We start from the raw sequence: 18618 nt of genomic DNA on the forward strand, positions 1-18618 counted from the left end.
TTATCATGTATATTTTACTACTACCACTACCTCAAGGTTTTTACTTTTTATACTCTCATTATGTTTTTTCTAACAAATAACCTTCAACAAGATTATAATATCACATGAAATAGTAGTAAATTATCATATTCATCAAATTATAATACCAACCCCAATATTAACTATAAGTTGAAAAACTAAACAATTACTAAATCAGTTATTTATTTAAAAGTAGTTTTATTCTCTTTTACTAGATGACCGTGCATTAAGTTTTATTATTTAATTTTAAAAGGGCTTATATATCATTTAATGATCCAACATTCAGAACAGCGTTGATTAAAAGAAAATTTTGATATCAATTTTTCAATTCAAAGTTCTAGCATGATACAAAAAATTGAATTTGTGAATAGTATTCATTCTAAAGAAAGTAGTTGCAGATCATCAAAATGTGTAAGCAAGAATTATGTGTTCAAAGATCATTCGCTTTAGACTTAACAAATAAACAAATCTTCTAAATAAATATGTTTTTATCAATTCACTCCTTTTTATTTATTTCCAAGTATGTATAACACAACTGTGATGTCCTTAATCAAATATTAGATAGTAAGTGTAAATCTTTAAGAAAAATATGAAATACCTTAAAAAGGTGCGTCAGGAAATTTTGTTCATGTGCATCAATTTCTTCAGAAGTGAACTTTTGGTTTTTCAACTTTTGAGTCCCATATAAAGGATCAAAAAGGGAGTATAGTTGCTGTAGACATAAAAGATGTTAGTTTCCAAATACATAGCTAGTTTTTTTACATAATATACAAAAAAAAACATACCATCATGTCTTCAAAATGTAGGAGGTACCAAGCTCGAATTGTATACTCTATTCTCTTGCAAAGTTTCAAAAACTCAACTCTATCGGCACTAAGTTCTGCACATAATATCCAAATGACTATGGTCCATAAAAAGAGTAGAAATTTGGAAGGAAAAAGTGGGGCTAAGGCACGGTTTCTATATCATTTCGTGCAATTTTAGTCCATAACAAAAAATTATAATTGTAACTATATCTTGCAATTATAACTGTTACTATCCTAGCCATATTTTCTTGAACATGTTTGAAATTCATGTAATCACAATTTAGCGATAATCTTGCGCCTTTTGGAACAACCGTCTCTCTAGCTTTAATCTTGCTGCCTTGACAATTTCTTGCGTTGTTGGTTTTTCTGCTTCAATTCTCTTTGAGGGTTGCAGTAGCGGGTCTAGAGGTGGTTCGGAGGCTATGATGGCACCATCAATGCTGGTTGTTGTTGTTGCTTTCTCTAGTTTGTTTTTTAATTTATCTTTCTTAAGGTTCTTAGTCTTAGTTCTATGGCCTTCTGTGGGTATTTTTCTGTGTGGCCTTTCTGGTGTGCACAACTTGGTTGGGTCTCTGTTTTGGTGGGGTTCGTGCGGCTTTATAGAATCCCGTTTCGATTGAATCTTTGACTGTTTTTCGATTTCAAATGGAGTCATCTCCTAGTGTTGTTCAATGCTTGTTTTGGGGTTTCTGGTGATATCATTAAGGGTAATATGTTTGGTGATAAATCGAGTGGTTTTGCTTGTGGGGTTTTTGTTTGAGGTTTTTGTGGTTGTTATTATCTAATAGTTGGATTTTTCCAGCTTATATGTTGGTTTGGTCATTGTATCTATGTTCAGAGGGGTTGTTTCTCAACTTTTTATATATTTCAATGAATTTTTGCTCAAAAAAACATACAAATTTTCCTAGATTCGAGACATTTTTGTGCAGCTCTTCTACCTACGTTTCTTCCAACGTTATGTGCATTAGAGGACATGTTATTCACTACTTCTGCAGACTCTCCGATTGGGCCTCTTGTTCAATTTTTTACTCTGTGCTCATTGGTTATTGTATTTTCATTGGTCCTTTTACAGGTTTCCCCGATCACTATGTCTTTAGAGGATGTGTACCCTGCATTGGCCAACTTCAACTATAAACTCCAATTCATCTGCTTTATTTTGACTTGGCTTAATTGCAACTTTGGTCCCTGACATTTACAAAAGCCACGATTTTGGTCCCTCACCTAATTTAATTACAAAAATCGTCCCTCACCTAACACTTCGTGAACAACGTTGGTCCAACCGTCAATTTTTTAACGGAAGAAGCTTACGTGGCGTCTGAAAGCTTATGTGGAAGTGCCACTGGCGTCAGAATCGATTTTTCCTCTCCTCTCGGCTGTTTTTTTTATCTCATAGTGAAGCTTTGCTGTTGGGAGGCCTAGTTGTTGGAACGCTGGGATTGAGGTTGTGTCCTATTCCTCTGAGTTTTTTTGTTGTTTTTTCCTCTGAGATGTAGAGGCATGTGCCTCCCTCTCTCCAGTGGCACTTCCACCTAAGTTTTCAAACACCACATAAGCTTCTTCCGTTAAAAAATTGACGGTGGGACCAACTTTGTTCACAGAGTGTTAGGTGAGAGATGATTTTTGTAATTAAATTAGGTGAGGGACCAAAATCGTGGCTTTTATAAATGTCAGGGACCAAAAATGCAATTAAGCCTTTTGACTTATAGGCACATTGACATGTTATCATGCATTACGGTAATGTTCTACCAAATACATAGCCCGGATTCTACTTTTCTTAAGTGAAGCGAATAAAGACATTGAGTAGAATTTGTCGATGCGTTCACTAAGCCACTTATTCTACCGTCATTGTTTTCTTTATCAAGGAGGGCCTATGCAACATCCATAGTCGTCCCACTTGAGGAGGCAGAGGATGTATTACTAGTTAGCATTAATTATTAGTAAATTAATTAAAGTTAATTAGTTAGTAAGCGTACCCTCCCACCTTGTCGGACTAGGGACTATACTAATGTTCAATCACGGTGCTCTGAATTCAACCCGAGCGTCAGGGTGGACTCAAGTCTAACCAGAGATTATATACTCCTAAGAATCATCAAGGGATCTTCCTACCCGCTGGTAACGGTTGTGAAAACAACAAGAGACCATGAAGAAAAAAACATATCCCGGAGACATAAGAATTAGGAGCGGCGTGGAGAAAAGATTCATATGAAAAGGGGAATAAATAGTATAAGCAGAGAAAAAATGGGTCTCCCGGCTCCTGACATGCTTAAATAAAGACAACAAAACATGGACAATACCAATGAGCACATGGACAATACAAATGAGCGCTGACTTGTAAAAATCCAAATTTTGGGGAATAAAATAACCTAAGAGAGAAAAAGATGTTGCTCACTTATAAACTGCATAGAGTGATCATAACCATGATTAAGGTTCCCCTCCACTTAGTCTATCATTGTGTATTGTAACATTTACAAGAACAATATATTATTGTTAGTTTCACAATTAGCTAAAACTCTTATAAATAACACGTAAAGAATAGATCACAAAAACATGAGTATGTGATAAGAAGCTATTTATATGCAATTAGCATCATTAAATAAACCAATTAAATCATGTATCTTTACTATCCAGAATAACAACTTCTATGCTTACGAACAACAATTATGAAAAAAGAACAGAAGAACAAGATTGGAAAAAATTTCTAGGCATAAAATTTTAGAATGTCTGATATATATATATATATATATATATATATATATATAGGAGAAGGAAAAAAGACTCAAACAAACATGCAATAATGATATCAAAGGGAAACCAATAAAAAGATTAGAACATGAAGATAGATTTAAATTCCCAATTAAATTTTTATCATGGAAGACAGAAAAAAAGCAAGAAACATACTTATGAGGTTGGCTAATTTCATGATGAGCTTAGGCTTGGTAATTTCAATGACATATTCACGCTCTAATCGAATCACTTCTTTCTTCTTCTCATGACTTATTCCTTCCAAATCTAAATGTGCCATTTTTTCTGTTTCTTTAGTTCTCAAACTCGTGTAAAGGATTGAAAGATGAACAAATGGGCGCTTAAGAAATTGTTTTTAAATTACTATTTGAAGAAACAGATCAATGAAAGTTACATGAGATAAAGTGTTTCTTCACAACAAATCATGGAATAAGATTCATACATCCTTCGCAAAACAAGGCATAACGATGCTTCACCGTGTTGTAATGTCCACACAACAATAAATAAAAAATCTTGTTCAATTGATTAAACCGACACTAGCGTGTTGGCCGGTCACATCATTAATGTTGTCTATAGAACACACGTTCTAATTTTTAGGAACTTGAATTCACATATATCGCTAACCACTTATTCATCGTTCAAATAATGGGGAAAATATGGTGTAATCAAAGATATATATATATATATATATATATATATATATATATATAACACCTTGTTTGATTTATTCAAACTTAATATTTGTAAAAATTTAGGTAGGGTTTCGTCATAGAACAAGATAGGTCATAACAAAACCAAATAGGAAAGAACATGAGCATAATTTTTTGTGTCTTCTCATAATTTTAATTACATATATAATCGTAATAAGGTAATTAAGACCGTATTTGTTTCAGATAAAAAACGGTGATTTTAGGAAAAGCTGAAACACACATAAAAATGAAAAAACGTGATTAATTTACTAAAATAAGCTAAAATAACTGCACTCTAAAGTAGTTTTTCCGAAATATCATCTTTCAATTTTTTTAAATATTAATATTTTAGAAAGCTAAAACAAACATAAAAAATTGAACTTTTAATTGAAAAAAAATGATTTTTCAAAATATAAGCGTAACGAACACACTCTAAAGTAGTTTTTTTCAAGTAATATGCATTCAATATTAGTTATTCGGTGTGTGACTACAAAATAATTTTAAGTGTATGAAGTGTCTGAACTTACTATTAAAAAAAAAACTAACGCATGAGTGAAACCCAGCGCTCTGCTAGGGCTTCGGGTTTTCCCACATTTTCAGCGCCGCCACCCCAGAAACAAGGTGGTTCGAGGGTCGGCCGGAGTCCACCGCAAGAGGAGGGTGAGGATGGGGAAGATGAAGCTGAGGGGGAGGAAGGGGTTGATTCTCGTCGGAGGGGTGCCGACTCTGCAGGAGAGGTCCACTCTCTTCATCGACAGAATCTCGGAGCTGGTGGGTTATCTTCATATCAGAGAGCTTTTTGCTCAAATTGGAAGGGTTAGCAAGGTTTTCGTTCAGCGTTCTCGCAAGGTGGGTAGGAATTTCAGATTTGGGTTTGTCCATTTTATGTCCAAGGCTCATGCAGAGGAGGCAATAGCTCGCCTCAATGGGACCAAGCTCGGCGGAATTCATCTTTCGGTGACAGTGGCGAGGTACCCTGTGAGTGGTTCGTCTTCCCGGGCTCAAGGGACGGTGGGTAAGTCTGTTCTTCAGAGAGGGGTGTCCTCTGTTTTGCAGAAAGGGGCTGTTAAAGGAGTCAGGGCGTTGCTTCATTCGCTCTAGTCGCGAGACGTCGTGATGGGCCAACTTGGAGATCCGCGTGGGAGGCGTGAATGTTTTCTCTTTCAGGCTGAAGAAGACATGGTATTAGGGTCCAGGAGTTGCTGTGAGGAGGTATGTAGACTATCGGATGCTGTTTTGTTCCCGGAGCTTGTGTCTGATATGAGTCGAAAGGATTCCGGTGGTGGTTTGGGGAGCTCTAGTCTCCCGATTAATTTCTTGTTTCCTGAGGTGGTTTGGAGCCTAGCCGGGAGGATGCGGCACCTCAGGATGACGGTCGTCTAGTGTTAGCTGTTGAGGAGTCTTTATGTCTGGTCCTCTGGTCTTGCCCCCCCCACCTTGGGGCCTTTGGGTCTTCCTACTATCTCTCTTTGGTGGCTAGCGCAAGAGAGCTCTGTTTATCTGGTCGTGGGTTTTGGACCGCGTCGTCTAGCCAGGGTCGGGCTGCTGCCTCTTGACCTTGACTCTGATGGGAAGTTGGTGATCTCGTTCCAGTGGGAAAAAGTGCAGGAACGGTTTGGACCCTTGCTGGCTGGGACTGAACCTCTTTCTTTTGTCTCTGCGGGCTCTGTCTTGTCTGGTGAGGTGGTAGAGTAGGCTTCGTGTGTTGCTATGGTGGAGTCCCCTAGGCTACCTGCTCGGCGAGGTCGTCCTAATAAGCTCACCCGTGGCCTTGCTGAATGTGCTGCTGGACCAGGGGAAGGGATTGTTAGAGGTCGTTGTCCTATTGTGAAGATTCCTCGTCCCCGTGGGCGTCCTAGGAAAGGGAAGAGCCTAGATAGTGTCTATACATCTTCATCAGGTGCAAGGGAGGTTGCTCAAGGTTCTTTGGAGAACCAATTGGCACTTTTTGAGCCGTAGTGTGAAAGAGGTCATCGGGGCGTTATGACATGAGCGAGAGCGGCGTTGGCTACTGGGAAAAGACTAGGAATGACCTATGATTGCTCTGATGATGTTGCACTTCATGGTATAGCGGAAAATATTAGATCTCGCAGGCTTAAGCAGAGTTAGTTAGTTCTTTTGGGTTTTTTCGACTTGCTTTATCGCTTTTATTGGGGGTTTTCTGTTTCTCTTTGTAGTTGGGGGCTGCTTATAGTTTTTGGTGATTAACTTTTTGTTGCACTAATAATCTTTTCCCCTCTATTTTGGTTCTGAGATTTGTTCTTGAACCATTTGTTATTAATATATATAATTATCATTTTGCTGTCAAAAAAAAAAATAAAGCTGAAACAAACGCACTCAACAAGTTTTTACGAAAAATCTACGTTAAGTTTTTTTCTAAATAATGATTTTTTGAAAAACTAAAACAAACATAAAAATGACAAAAAAATGTGATTTTTCAAAAATAAGCTGAAACAAATGCACTCTAACGTAGCTTTCAAAATAAATTACTTTCAGCTTTTTTTAAAATAAAGATATTTTAGAAAGCTGAAACAAATGCAAAAATGACTTTTAATTGAAAAAAGTGATTTTACTAAATATAAGCTAAAACGAGCACACTCTAAAATAGCATTTTGATAATCTGCTTTCAGCTTTTTGTAAAATAATGATTTTTGAAAAGCTGAAACAAACATTAAAATGAAAATTAATGATTTTTCTAAAAATTAGCCGAAATAAACGCACTCTAAAGTAGTTTTCCAAATAATCTTCAGCTTATTTAAAATAATGATTTTTTGAAAAGCTGGAACAAACATAAAAATACTCCCTCTGTTCCAAAATAAGTGACACTATTTCTAGCTGAATTTTGTTTCTAATTATCTGCCACTCTACAAAGTTCAAGAGAGCATTAATTATACTTTACCAATTGTACCCTTCATTTATTGGTGGTAGGAAACTTGAAAAGTTAGAATTAATAAAAGAGATAAAGGGTATAATAGGAAGTTACATAGTAATTTTAATAAAACAAGAACATTAATTGTTATTTCTTAATACTTGTGCAACAACCTTAAAGTGTCAGTTATATAGGAACGGAATGTGTAATTTTTAATTGAAAAAGTGATTTTTTCTAAAAATAAGTTGTGTGACGTCATCTTCCACCTCTAGGCATTGCACAACAGTTTGAAAGAAAGCAGAAGTCACACCACATTGAATGCTGAAGTAGGTTCTGTAAGGCCCAAGTTTTTAAGCTTTGGATAAGTGAATAAAATATAAGAGTTCATTGATTAAATAAATTTATGAAGGAAAAGGTTCAGGAAAAGTCCAAGCATTGTATCAAAAACCGATAAGAGTTATAGCACGACTAACATTCGCCTAATCCTAGGTCAAAGGCTTTAGTGAATAGTTAATTTACACAGTAGGACATGATGGAAACTAATTCCAAAAATCTTCAGAGAAATGTTAGAACTTCTCTTTTTCGTCTATAAACAAGTGTTTCGATGTGAAAGCCTGGAATGTACGAACGCCAAATTCCAATTCTCGGAAGTTTGCCGAAACGGAATCCCTGATAGTTCAAGAAACCTGAAATCAACGGACGATGAAGACTTTCTCCATTCGAAACTTCAAATGAAGATTCCACCCGCCTTCGCCTATTTCTCTCGTTATTTCTAATCTTTCTTCAGAAGGAAGTTTTCTCTTCCGATGATCACTGCAAAAAGTAGTTTTTCGGGATAAACCGACTCGCACCGACTTCGGATCGTTTGGTTTAATCCCAAGAATCCTGTTTTGAGTTCTGGAATTCTGTCGCCAGAACCTATCTTAGAATTCGCAGAGGAACGCGCAGGAAAAATCGGAATCACGAAAAAATCATTTTTCCGCATTTTCCAAAACCTATAAATAGCTAGAAAAATGAGATATTTTGCAAAACTCACCCATTTCCCTTGCTCAAACCCGCGGCCAAGAGAAGAGGAGAGGAGAAAGTTGATCTTCGCGGATTCTTGCCCGTTTGCTTCACCGATCGTTGCTAATCGAAGACCTCGAGGTATAGTTACTATCCCTCGCTTCCGATCGTCATTTCCGTCAATTTTCTCTAGACTTTTTTGAGCTCAAAATTTTGAGGTTTTTGGAAAATTGTCCAAATAGATTGATTTCTCTGTCTAAACATCTTCCGTACGTGCCCAAGAGCACTTCTGTCGGATTAGTTTTTCCGTAATGTCGCCGAAATTCCGCCGGAATCAATTTTTGCATCAAATATCCATTTTTAAGCAAAGTCGCAACCTTTAAGCTGAAAACTATCGACTTGACTTAGTGCTAGTAGGATTATTCGTCATAAACGTCGTTGTTGACGTCCCCATCCAATTTGTTTTTCAAAAATCCAGTTTTGAAATTCTGAGCTGAAAATAATGACCAAACTAACCCTATATCAGTTTTCGATCCGAAAATTTTTCCGAGCTTCGATTCGCCTTAGTTACGGCTAATGATAACCTAGGAACCAAGTTTGATCGAAGAAAAATCGACCCTCCCAATTAGGAAAAGTGGTCGAGAGCTATACCAAGGGGGGGGGGGGGAGAAAATCCGACTTTTTCGAAAACTTGTCCTAACGCGTTAGATTGTCGTACCACAGAGTTCGTAGTGTTCCGTGTAACCGTAGGACTTATTGTTTGCTGAGTTTCTGACTCATTCTGTTGATTTCTGTGACTTTTGCTTAAGGTTCATTTGAGGAGTTTCCTGGAGATCAAGGAGAGGAGCGTGAAGGAACTTGTGAGGAGGAAGCTGGAAGAACTACAGGTGAGGGCTACTCTCTGAATTACTAGATAATGCTTTAGGTATCGACGAATTCGACTTGATTTATGTTGTATGCACTTAATTGCTAAATGTCTGAAATGATTTCTGAGGCTTCGGCCGATCTTGTTGATTACTTGATGCCATGATATTGTGTGCTAAATGATTCACATGTTATGTGCTAAATGGTTAATCTAGGATGTGTTGGAATATGCTGTTTATGCTTATTGATTGAGCTGATTTATTTATGTTATTCCACTTATATCTGTGATACTGAGGAGTGAGGATTACGGGCAAGTCATGCCGAATTTTTATGAGATTTTTGAGAGATATTGAAAGGACGAACGGAGTTCGGGCCTTGTTATGTTTTAATTGATCGAGACCTTCTCAGAAATTAATTGGGATTATGGGATCCCTGAAACTCATAGGAACGTTATAAGACTAAAAGAAACCTATTTTCTCAAGGAAAATTCATAAGACATTAATCAATCTCGAAAACCCTTGAACAATGATAACAACCTTAGATAAGAGCTTAGAGCTTGTATATTAGTTTTGAGAATACGAGAAGTGTCGTCGAGTCCAAGTTTTGAGGAAACTTACAAGTTTCCGAGTATGTTGATACTCTTTCGCTCGATGAGCAGTTTAATGTTTGGCTATCTAATGTTTAGCTGGAGACTATAAGTTTCCAAGTTCTTCGGTACCCTTTCGCTCGATGAGCAGTTTATTGATTGGCTATCTAAAGTTTAGCCGGGAACTATGAGTTCCAAAGTACATTCTTTCTTCTTTGATTAATTCATTTTGTCGCAGAATCGACATTTACCTTAGGGTATACTTTTAGAGACATTAAGTTATTTAGAACACGTGGCGACGTGTCGAGTGAGGTCGGAGACGTTGTTTGGCTAATCACTTTGCATCCATGCACACATTTTGAGGTTAATACACGGCGTGATACCGGACCTCGGTGGATTCCAAAATGGTCATAAGACTCGAATTTCCATATTTAGAACACTACGGTGGTTTTTAGTAGCAGACGGAATGGCAGACCTACGGGTTCACTGCTGATCTGACAACTTTTGTGTGGTGTAAGAGACACGCGAGCAGGGAGGTACCCACCGTGGCTGGTGTTAGGGCCGTCTCGTGGATGTTCGTCCTTCTTCCGGAATGCATCTTGTTAACCAACATTGCATTGCATGCAACATACATTCTGACATAGTTGCTGAGTGTGATTGGTACTTGTTTATCCTATTTGAGGCATGCTAGTTGTTATAATGATCTTTTATATTCATTGTGATACATGCAACCCTAGGATGTTATCCCTAAACTTATAAGCCTGAGAGGCTAATAATTATTATCCTATATATCTGGTTTTATTATTTATATAATTCTTTGGAGTTGACCCTCGCGTCTTCTGTTAGTGTTTGGGCGGACTACGCCATTGTCAGATGAGTATGGCGGATTGGTTTACGATGGTCAGCCCTTCGGGGGGGACCAGATTCGAGATGCTTGACCAGGACGACCCAGGTGCATGGGTGGTCGACCCCGCAGGCCACCGTGCGACCTACTCAGGCCGGATCATGGAGGACCGTGTTGACCGATTTGGACGCTTGACGGAGGGGGTATTGAGGAGATATACAGTGAGCTTCAACTTGCCGCCCGGCGTGCATTGTGGACCCGGTTTGGGAGGACCACCACCACCATCATCTTCGGATGATGAGGAACCCTCTGAGGAGGTGCCAGTGGGTGGGACTTCGACGGAGTCCAGTTCGTTTACTCCTGCTGTCATCGAGGATCATGGTTCGGGCCCCGAGCCCGAGAGACCAGTGCAGGAGCGCGTTAGGGTAGAGAGAGAGGGCAGCATTGTGTATATCGACCTAGTCGTCCTGGATGCAGATTCGGACGACGACCGCGCTAGTATGTAGGACCGAGTGCTAGTGTGGGCTCCTCGAGTTGGAATTAGTGTAGGAGTAGTGTCGTAGCTCTGACCGTCATGCTTTCAGATTTGGGACAGGGTAGTTTCCTGCCGGTAGCTTTTTGTGTGGTTTTCTTATGGAGATCACAAAGAGCTGGTTGGATTTAGGAGGTCTTTTCTTAGGCCGCTGGGCCAACTTGTTCTCAGTTTTTGAGGTATAGTGTTGCGGACACAGGATTTTACCTTGGACTGTACATATTGCCTTCGGGCGTTACTTTCTTTCTGCCACCCGTCACTGGAGGTTACTCGTGACGTGGTTTGTATTAGCGGGGCATGTATATATAGTTGTATATTAGTTTCCTTTATCTTTCGTTGAGGAGTTTATTGTTTTCTGTCTTTAGTTATATTGTCGAAAAAAAAATAATTCACGTTTTTCCGCTTAAGTATTTCTTTTTGGCTACTAAAGTGACGCCACCGAAATCGGGGTGTTACAGTTTCTATAACGCGAATGATTGTTTCCCTATTGTCTCTCCTCGAATCCTACAATGCATCTTTTCCTTCAATAACCCAAGTCAGTAACTGACATTTTAACTTCTCACCCACATAACTCCTTTTCAGCATGAGACTTCCTTACCACTCCATCAAACCGCCACAAGCCTTCAAACCCTCAAGAGCTCTTAAACTCATTTCTTTTCTCTGCAAGTCATCCTTAAACTTCCAACATCAATGGTTGGATCCTATACCACCAGAAAGACAATAATAGAAACTAAGAGAACTCAAGAAGAGATGGTGATTATCAGTGCTCGAGTGGAATGCATTGCTGCTCAAAGGCGTGCTCTAAATGAACAAATTGGAGCACCAATTGTTGATAATCTGTGAGATTGTTCAATCTTCACACCTCGATACATTGACTTGGAACTCTACATCCATGTCAAACTTCTCGCTATTGAAATTCTGCTGCATCAACATTAGGAAACAGTCTACACTGTTGCTCAGAAGGAGGTGCATGTTTCATTGGTAAAGGAATTTCATAACTGTGCGAGAATGGAGAAGAGTAGAACCATCACCACCAGGGTGAACAATGAAATCACAACCTTCACCGTCCATAATGTTGTCGCCGCTCTGAATGTGGATCTCAAGGATGGCGAATGGTTACAGATGGAAATCAAAGGTCACTGATTACATTGCAATTGGAAAGTGTTAGGGGAACAGACTGCTGCTGACAAGAGCAACTTAGTGGACAAACTAAAGTTGTCCTTATGTTGTGATGACCAAAGTCATCTAGTCAAGAAGGGGAGCAATAAATAAATTTAATCGACATGGGCAGTATGCACTATAAAAGATTCAAAAGAATATTAAGGTAAATTTGAGCTATCTCATTTGGGATTTCCTAATCACCTTTCTGGCCAGACCCCAAGGACAATTTCCGTTCAGATCGCTCATCACAACAATGATAGAAAAGAAAGGACTTTTGGCTTCTAATGTGGAGACTGCTGATCATCTCGATGAGGAGATCGTGTGGCCCAACCCCATCGAACTCTTAAATGTTTAGTAGATGAAGATTGCTTTTGATGATTTTGTTGTTGTGAGACCCAAGTTTTTAAGTTTGGAATAAACCGAATAAAATTCCTTTTTCACGATTAATTCGAGGTAACGTGGAGGAAAACCTGAACAAGTGTTTATTGAATGGGATAGATTTGTGAAGGAGAAAGTTCAGGAAAAAGCTAAGGATTGTATCAAAGTCGATAGAAGTTATAACACGATTAGTATTCGCTTAAACCTAGGTCAAGAACGCTAGTAAATAGCTAATTTACTCTTTAAGGTACGATGGAAACTAATTCCAAAAATCTTCAGAGAAATATTAGAATTTCTCTTATTCGTCTATAAACGAGCGTTTCGATATGAAACTCTGGAATGTACGAACGACAAATTCCAATACTCGGAAGTTTGCCGAAACCGAAACCCTGATAGTTCAGAAACCCTAAAATCAACGAACGATGAAGACTTTTTCTATTCGGAGCTTCAAATAAATATTTCATCCACGAATACCCACTCTAATCGACGTTCCGAATCTTTCTTCAGAAGGAAGTTTCTGCATCCGAGGTCAAAATCACAAAGTGCATTTTAAGCCGGTACACATTAAAAACAAGCCTCGAAAACCAAAAATCATACTGATATTTCTTTGAAGAATTAGAAGATTTAGCGGGAAGATTATCGTGTCTAAAATACGTTGGAATCAGTAGGAAAAATCGGAATCGCGAAATTCTCATTTTTCCACATTTTCCATTTCCTATATATAGTATGAAAAATGAAAAAAAAAAATCACAAACCCACACACACGGCCGAGAGCTTCTTGGAGGAAAGGAGGAGAAAAGTGATTTTTCCAATTCTTGACCGATCGTCGTTCCGTTCGTTGCTACGCGTAGACCTCGAGGTACTGATGCTTTTCCCTACCTCTGATCGAAAATCCTGTCGCTTTTCTCTGTCTTTCTGTGCTCAAAGTTTTGAGCTTTTTGTAAAACTGTCCAAATAAGCTGATTTTAGTGTCTAACCTTATTGCCTACGTGCTCTAGAGCATGAATATCCGGTTGTTTTCTGTTGAATCTCACCGAATTGCCGCCGAGTTTCAATTCTGCTCAAAAACCCATTTTTATGCTGAGGTTCCGCTTTTTGGATCAAAAACTCTCGACTGAGCTTAGCTTTAGTAGAATTAGTTGTTATAAATGTCGTTAGGATCAACCCCATCTAATTTGTTTTCCGAAATTCTGATTTTGAATTTCCGAGCTAAAAATATTGACCAAAATACCCCTGCGACAGTTTTCGACCCGATAATTTTTCTGAGAGTTTCCCTGGCCTAGATATCGCCTAAGAATACCTAGGAATTGATTTAGATCGAAGAAAAAGTTCGAAAACCCTATTTTCCATAGTGGCCGAGACCTATTTGCTTGGGTACCGTGTCCAAAAATAATTTTTGGGTCTCTATGACCTGAGCCATTGCGTAGCTCTTTCAATTGTCGAAATTTTGGCGCCGGTTTCGTGTCATTCCGAGTTCTGTAGCTCGAGTTATGCACGTTTTAGCGAATAAAGTGTTTTTGTACAAAACTTGAATCGAGTCAAAACTCATCCATTCGGGGAAAGCCCTTCCATTCGTGCCTAAATGTTGTACTCTGAAGCTTCTTGAGCTTTGTTGAACGTTAGTTAGGATTGTTTCGACTGTATCGACTTAATTGGATTGATTTTTGCTTTGTTTGCTCTAAGGTTCGTTTGTGGAAACCTTGGGCTTGACTGAACAAGCTTGTGAGCGAGACCTACACCGCGAGACTGGAACAACTCGAGGTTAGGGCAACTTACTTACTAGCTATTATACTGTAGGCGTCGATAAATTCGACTTGAATATTGCTTGATATTGAATATTGCTTGGATATTGTTTATCGCTTTGAACTGCGAAATATTTTCTGGAGGCTTCGGCCGAGTGAACTTATATGAGGCGTGTGTCTCCGTTTTCTGAGAGGCTTCGGCCGTTTACTGGTTTCTGTCTTATGATTCCCGCACTTAATTATTATTATATTGCTTCTTATAGCTTGAGATATTGAATTGATATCAAACTGTGCGTATTGACGCGATTGCGGAGCGTGGGACATTTGAATTTATCCTTCGGGTTGAAATAATAACCCTAGGCAGGTCCTGACCTGAGGTCTGAGATCTAGCCCTCTTTGGAATACTTAGACTTTTCCCGGGGATTATATTTGGGGGATTTGGGAAACTTTGAATAGTTAGAATTTGGAACGTGAGAACTTATGGAACTTGGATTTCGATAATAAACCTCATAACTTCATTAACTCAACTTGAAATGCTTTGATTAATTAACGAGACCATTAGGAAAATTTAAGAGTTGGAAATGATTGTGAAAAACGGGAAATAGTCGAAAAGCCTTGAACTTGAGATGATTTGATGGTCGTCACGAGGATGAACCATAGTGACCATGGAAATGTCACGGAGTGCAATATGTACTCCGGCTTTTCACAGCCTAGTCGCAAGACGACTTTGATCTTCGGGTCCTTTTAAATTGAGACTTGTGGTTAAACTCGTACGTGTGAGGACGATTCGATGTTTTGTTAACCATATTGCATTATGCATATGTTTGGGGTTTGGGACGGTCAGAAGACTGGGCCTTCACGAAGAACACCAAGAGTGTAACTTTGACTTTGCGGCGCGAATCCGTATGTTCAAACCCGACGGGTTGGGCCGATTCGGCAATAATTGTTGACACGTGCGGATCCGTATATTCAATCCGATGGATTGGATCGATTCGGTGGTAGTCACTCAGGCTCGCGTGAATCCGTATGTTCAATCCGATGGATTGGATCGATTCAGCGATTGCCATTTTAACTCGCGTGAATCCGTATGTTCAATCCGAGGGATTGGATCGATTCAGCGATAATCTTTCGACTCGCGTGAATCCGTATGTTCAATGCGAGGGATTGGATCGATTCAGCGATAATCTCTCGACTCGCGCGGATCCGTATGTTCAATCCGATGGATTGGATCGATTCGGCGATAGTCTTTGGACACGCGCAGCGTCCGTATGTTCGACTCTTTTGAGTGAACCGACTTGGCGTTGTCACTTGTTGCGTGTGCGAGTCCGTATGTTCAACCCGATGGGTTGGATCGACTCGACATGCCTAATTGTTGGGATAATCTTCTGAGTTGACATTGCATGCATACATGCACCCCTACTGATTTATTGAGCCATTGTTTATTGAACTGTTGAGATACAGATATCGAATTGTTTATTAGAGCCTTGATAACATGTTATGTATATACCTTAGGGTAGGCAATACATAAATTACATGTATATATACAACATATATATATATATACCCCCTTATGCTTCACATGTTGTTTGTATTATCTATTTTATTCCGTGAGTTGACCCTAGCGCCTTGGCTTTGTTTGTATGTTTGTGTTTGGGCGGTCGGCCTGCTGCCAGGCGTCCGTCAGTCGATTCGTGATGACTCGTCACTCGAGGAGGACCAGGAGCGTAATGATTATTAGTGAAGCTTTCGACGAGGACCCGGACTGAATGCATGACCAGATGAGGGTCGATGATGGAAGTATAGAGTATGGGTGTTTAGAGCCTACTAAGGTTGGGTGTTAGTGTCATAGCTCTGAATCGTCATTTGTACTTTTGGGACAGGGTAGATTCCGACAGATTGCTTTTCGGTGTGGTTCTCCGTTGATGGGAATCGCATGGAGTAGTCGGACGTAAGAAGTCTTTTTGGAAGCCGTTTTGGGCTGACTTACTTTTCGGAGGACTGTATTTATAAAACTTATGACTCTATTTATGAGTCGCACTTGTTTGCCGTTGGGCAACACTTTTAGTTACTTGATGTTACTTTCCGTCACTTGAGGACACTCGTGACGATGTTTTTAGTTGCAGCGAGGGCTGTGCTTGTATTGTATATTAATCGCCGTTAATCGCGATTGGGTTGAGTCTTTTTTTCGACAAGTCTTTTTATTTAAACAAAACGAAAAAAAAATACCTGCTTTTCCGCTTTACTTTATTTTATTTTCGAGTTACTAAAGTGACGCCACCGAAATCGGGGTGTTACATTGTGGTATCAGAGCTTGTCGAGTCTTTTGGGAGTCTTTGGGGAATAGGTCTTCTGTGCTAGGTTGTGTGACTCTGCAAAGAGTGAAAATTGATTGTCTGCCGAGCGATTTTTCGCTTAGAATTGATTGAAGTTAGTGCTTAATCATATTGTATAGTTATGTTAGATGCTATCTTATGATTAGTACTAGCTGTTTGTTTAACTAAACAGAACATGGTGAACATGAACCAACTCGCTGGGGCAATGACTGCTATGGCCCAGGCAATGACAAATCAAACTGCGGAGAATGCTCAGTGGCGTGCTGATAAGGCTGAACGTGAGCGACATAAGCGTGAGAGGGAGGTAGCCCTAGACCAGAATAGGGGGCTGACTGATTTCAGGCGACAGGATCCGCCCAAGTTTACGGGTGGGACTGACCCAGACAGAGCGGACTTATGGATCCAAGAGATTGAGAAGATTTTTGGGGTACTGCATACCGCCGAAGGAGCTAAGGTGGGCCTTGCCACCTACCTACTACTAGGAGATGCAGAGTACTGGTGGAGGGGCGCCAGAGGGATTATGGAGGCCAATCATGAGGAAGTGAATTGGGATTCGTTTCGAGTTGCGTTCCTAGACAAGTACTTTCCGACTAGTGCCCGAGATGAGAGGGAAGCGCAATTTCTGACTCTTTGTCAAGGGAGCATGACCGTACCTGAGTATGCTTCCAAACTGGAATCATTGGCAAAGCACTTCCAATTTTTCAATGACCATGTGGACGAGCGCTATATGTGCAAGAGGTTTATTAACGGACTACGAGCTGACATCGAAGATTCGGTGAGGCCGCTAGGGATTGTGCGATTTCAACCTTTGGTTGAGAAGGCAACAGAAGTTGAACTTATGAAGAACAAGAAGATAAATAGAAAAGGCACTGGGGGACCAATGAGGTCGAACTTTCAAAATAATCAAGGGAAAGAGAGATTCCGACAGGAGAAGCCGTATCAACGTCCTTTAGAGGAAGGTTTTACCTCGGGGCAGTATAAGCCCATAAATGCTACCGGAGGAACAGGAAACAAGACTTCGGGTCAAGGAGTGACGTGTTACAGGTGCAAGAAGGTGGGGCACTACACTAACAAGTGTCCAGAAAGGAGACCTCTATGTTTCAACTGCAACCATCCGGGGCATCAAGCCAAGGATTGCAATGTAACCAAGGTTGAGCCATCTGTGCATACGGTGAGGGGAAGACGTTCTACTGCATGGGGAAGAGTCCATGTCTTGTGCGGCGAGGGAGCTGATGGATTAGTCAGAGGAGAGCGCAAGAACGATGGTAACTTTCTAACTATTCTTTCTCATTCTAGTATAGTATACTCTTCGTTACCCCCGTAGCGTGTGCAACACGCCTGAACTTGCTTTTACCGCTAAGCTTTGACCTTATAGTTATTACACCTACTAAGAATTTATTTGACTGCTGCTCGTGTTTTAACTATAGAAGTTACACGAGGTTTAGAATAACACACTAAGTCTAGAAAGTAGTCTTCCACCGATGCGATTATGAGGAAGCTAGTAGCTGAAAAACGAATCTTAGGGAGATTCCGTATGGGTAGTATACGTGTTATGTTGAGGGTGTGTAGTTCCGTAGCGGAATCATTAAAGGATTTAGTATCAGGATATTTGTGACTACTGGACGATAGGAACTCATTGACTGTTCCAGTGGGTTTTTCTAAATTTTCACCTTCGATGTATTAGGCCTGATCAACTTAATATTGAGGGGGTGATATTCGGAATCACAGCTGGTAATGGACTTTGATAGAAGGATGTGTAAGATGAATTTGAATTGATCGAGGATTAGTCGGATTTGGGCTGAAAGTTCGTGTTACGCACTTGAATGTAAAAGATTAAGATTTAAATCTTTGGAAATTGATGATTGTCGTATAGAAATTAATTGGTTAGTTCGTGTGATTACTCTAAGTAGAGGTAGACTAAGTCAAGAGATTTAATGTTGGGAAAATATTAAGTATTTTCTCAGAAATTATGAAGTCATAGGTTATGTGATTACTGAGTTGAATTGTCAGAGACTAAATAGGTTGGATTTAATCAGGTTTTAGATGATA

The 18618-nt window shown here is 39.6% G+C and overlaps 2 protein-coding genes across 4 annotated transcripts in view; one reads left to right on the top strand and one right to left on the bottom strand.

Annotated features, from left to right (window-relative positions):
• LOC130737960 (uncharacterized) overlaps nucleotides 1–3939 on the bottom strand; it is a 57795-nt gene extending 53856 nt beyond the window's left edge. For 2 of the 3 annotated variants that reach the window (XM_057589834.1, XM_057589836.1), the window contains exons 1-3: nucleotides 3723–3938; nucleotides 804–898; nucleotides 617–730 (exon numbers count right to left, since the gene is read on the bottom strand). In XM_057589834.1, the coding sequence (XP_057445817.1) occupies nucleotides 617–730; nucleotides 804–898; nucleotides 3723–3846 (333 nt within the window). In that variant the 5' untranslated portion in view covers nucleotides 3847–3938. Of the gene's footprint in view, nucleotides 1–616; nucleotides 731–803; nucleotides 899–3722 lie in introns of all 3 variants that reach the window. The other variant, XM_057589835.1, reaches the window with a different exon arrangement.
• A 982-nt stretch (nucleotides 3940–4921) lies between these two features.
• LOC130736394 (uncharacterized) lies at nucleotides 4922–5356 on the top strand. Its single transcript, XM_057588230.1, has one exon. The coding sequence runs from the start codon at nucleotides 4922–4924 to the stop codon at nucleotides 5354–5356; it is 435 nt and encodes a 144-aa protein (XP_057444213.1).
• Nucleotides 5357–18618: the final 13262 nt, after the last annotated feature.

This window comes from Lotus japonicus, chromosome 2, assembly GCF_012489685.1.
Source record: "Lotus japonicus ecotype B-129 chromosome 2, LjGifu_v1.2".
Classification (NCBI taxonomy): domain Eukaryota; kingdom Viridiplantae; phylum Streptophyta; class Magnoliopsida; order Fabales; family Fabaceae; genus Lotus; species Lotus japonicus.

Bases quoted from the DNA above. Each gene is read 5' to 3' on its own strand.
- LOC130736394 (XM_057588230.1), top strand. From the start codon at position 4,922: ATGGGGAAGATGAAGCTGAGGGGGAGGAAGGGGTTGATTCTCGTCGGA.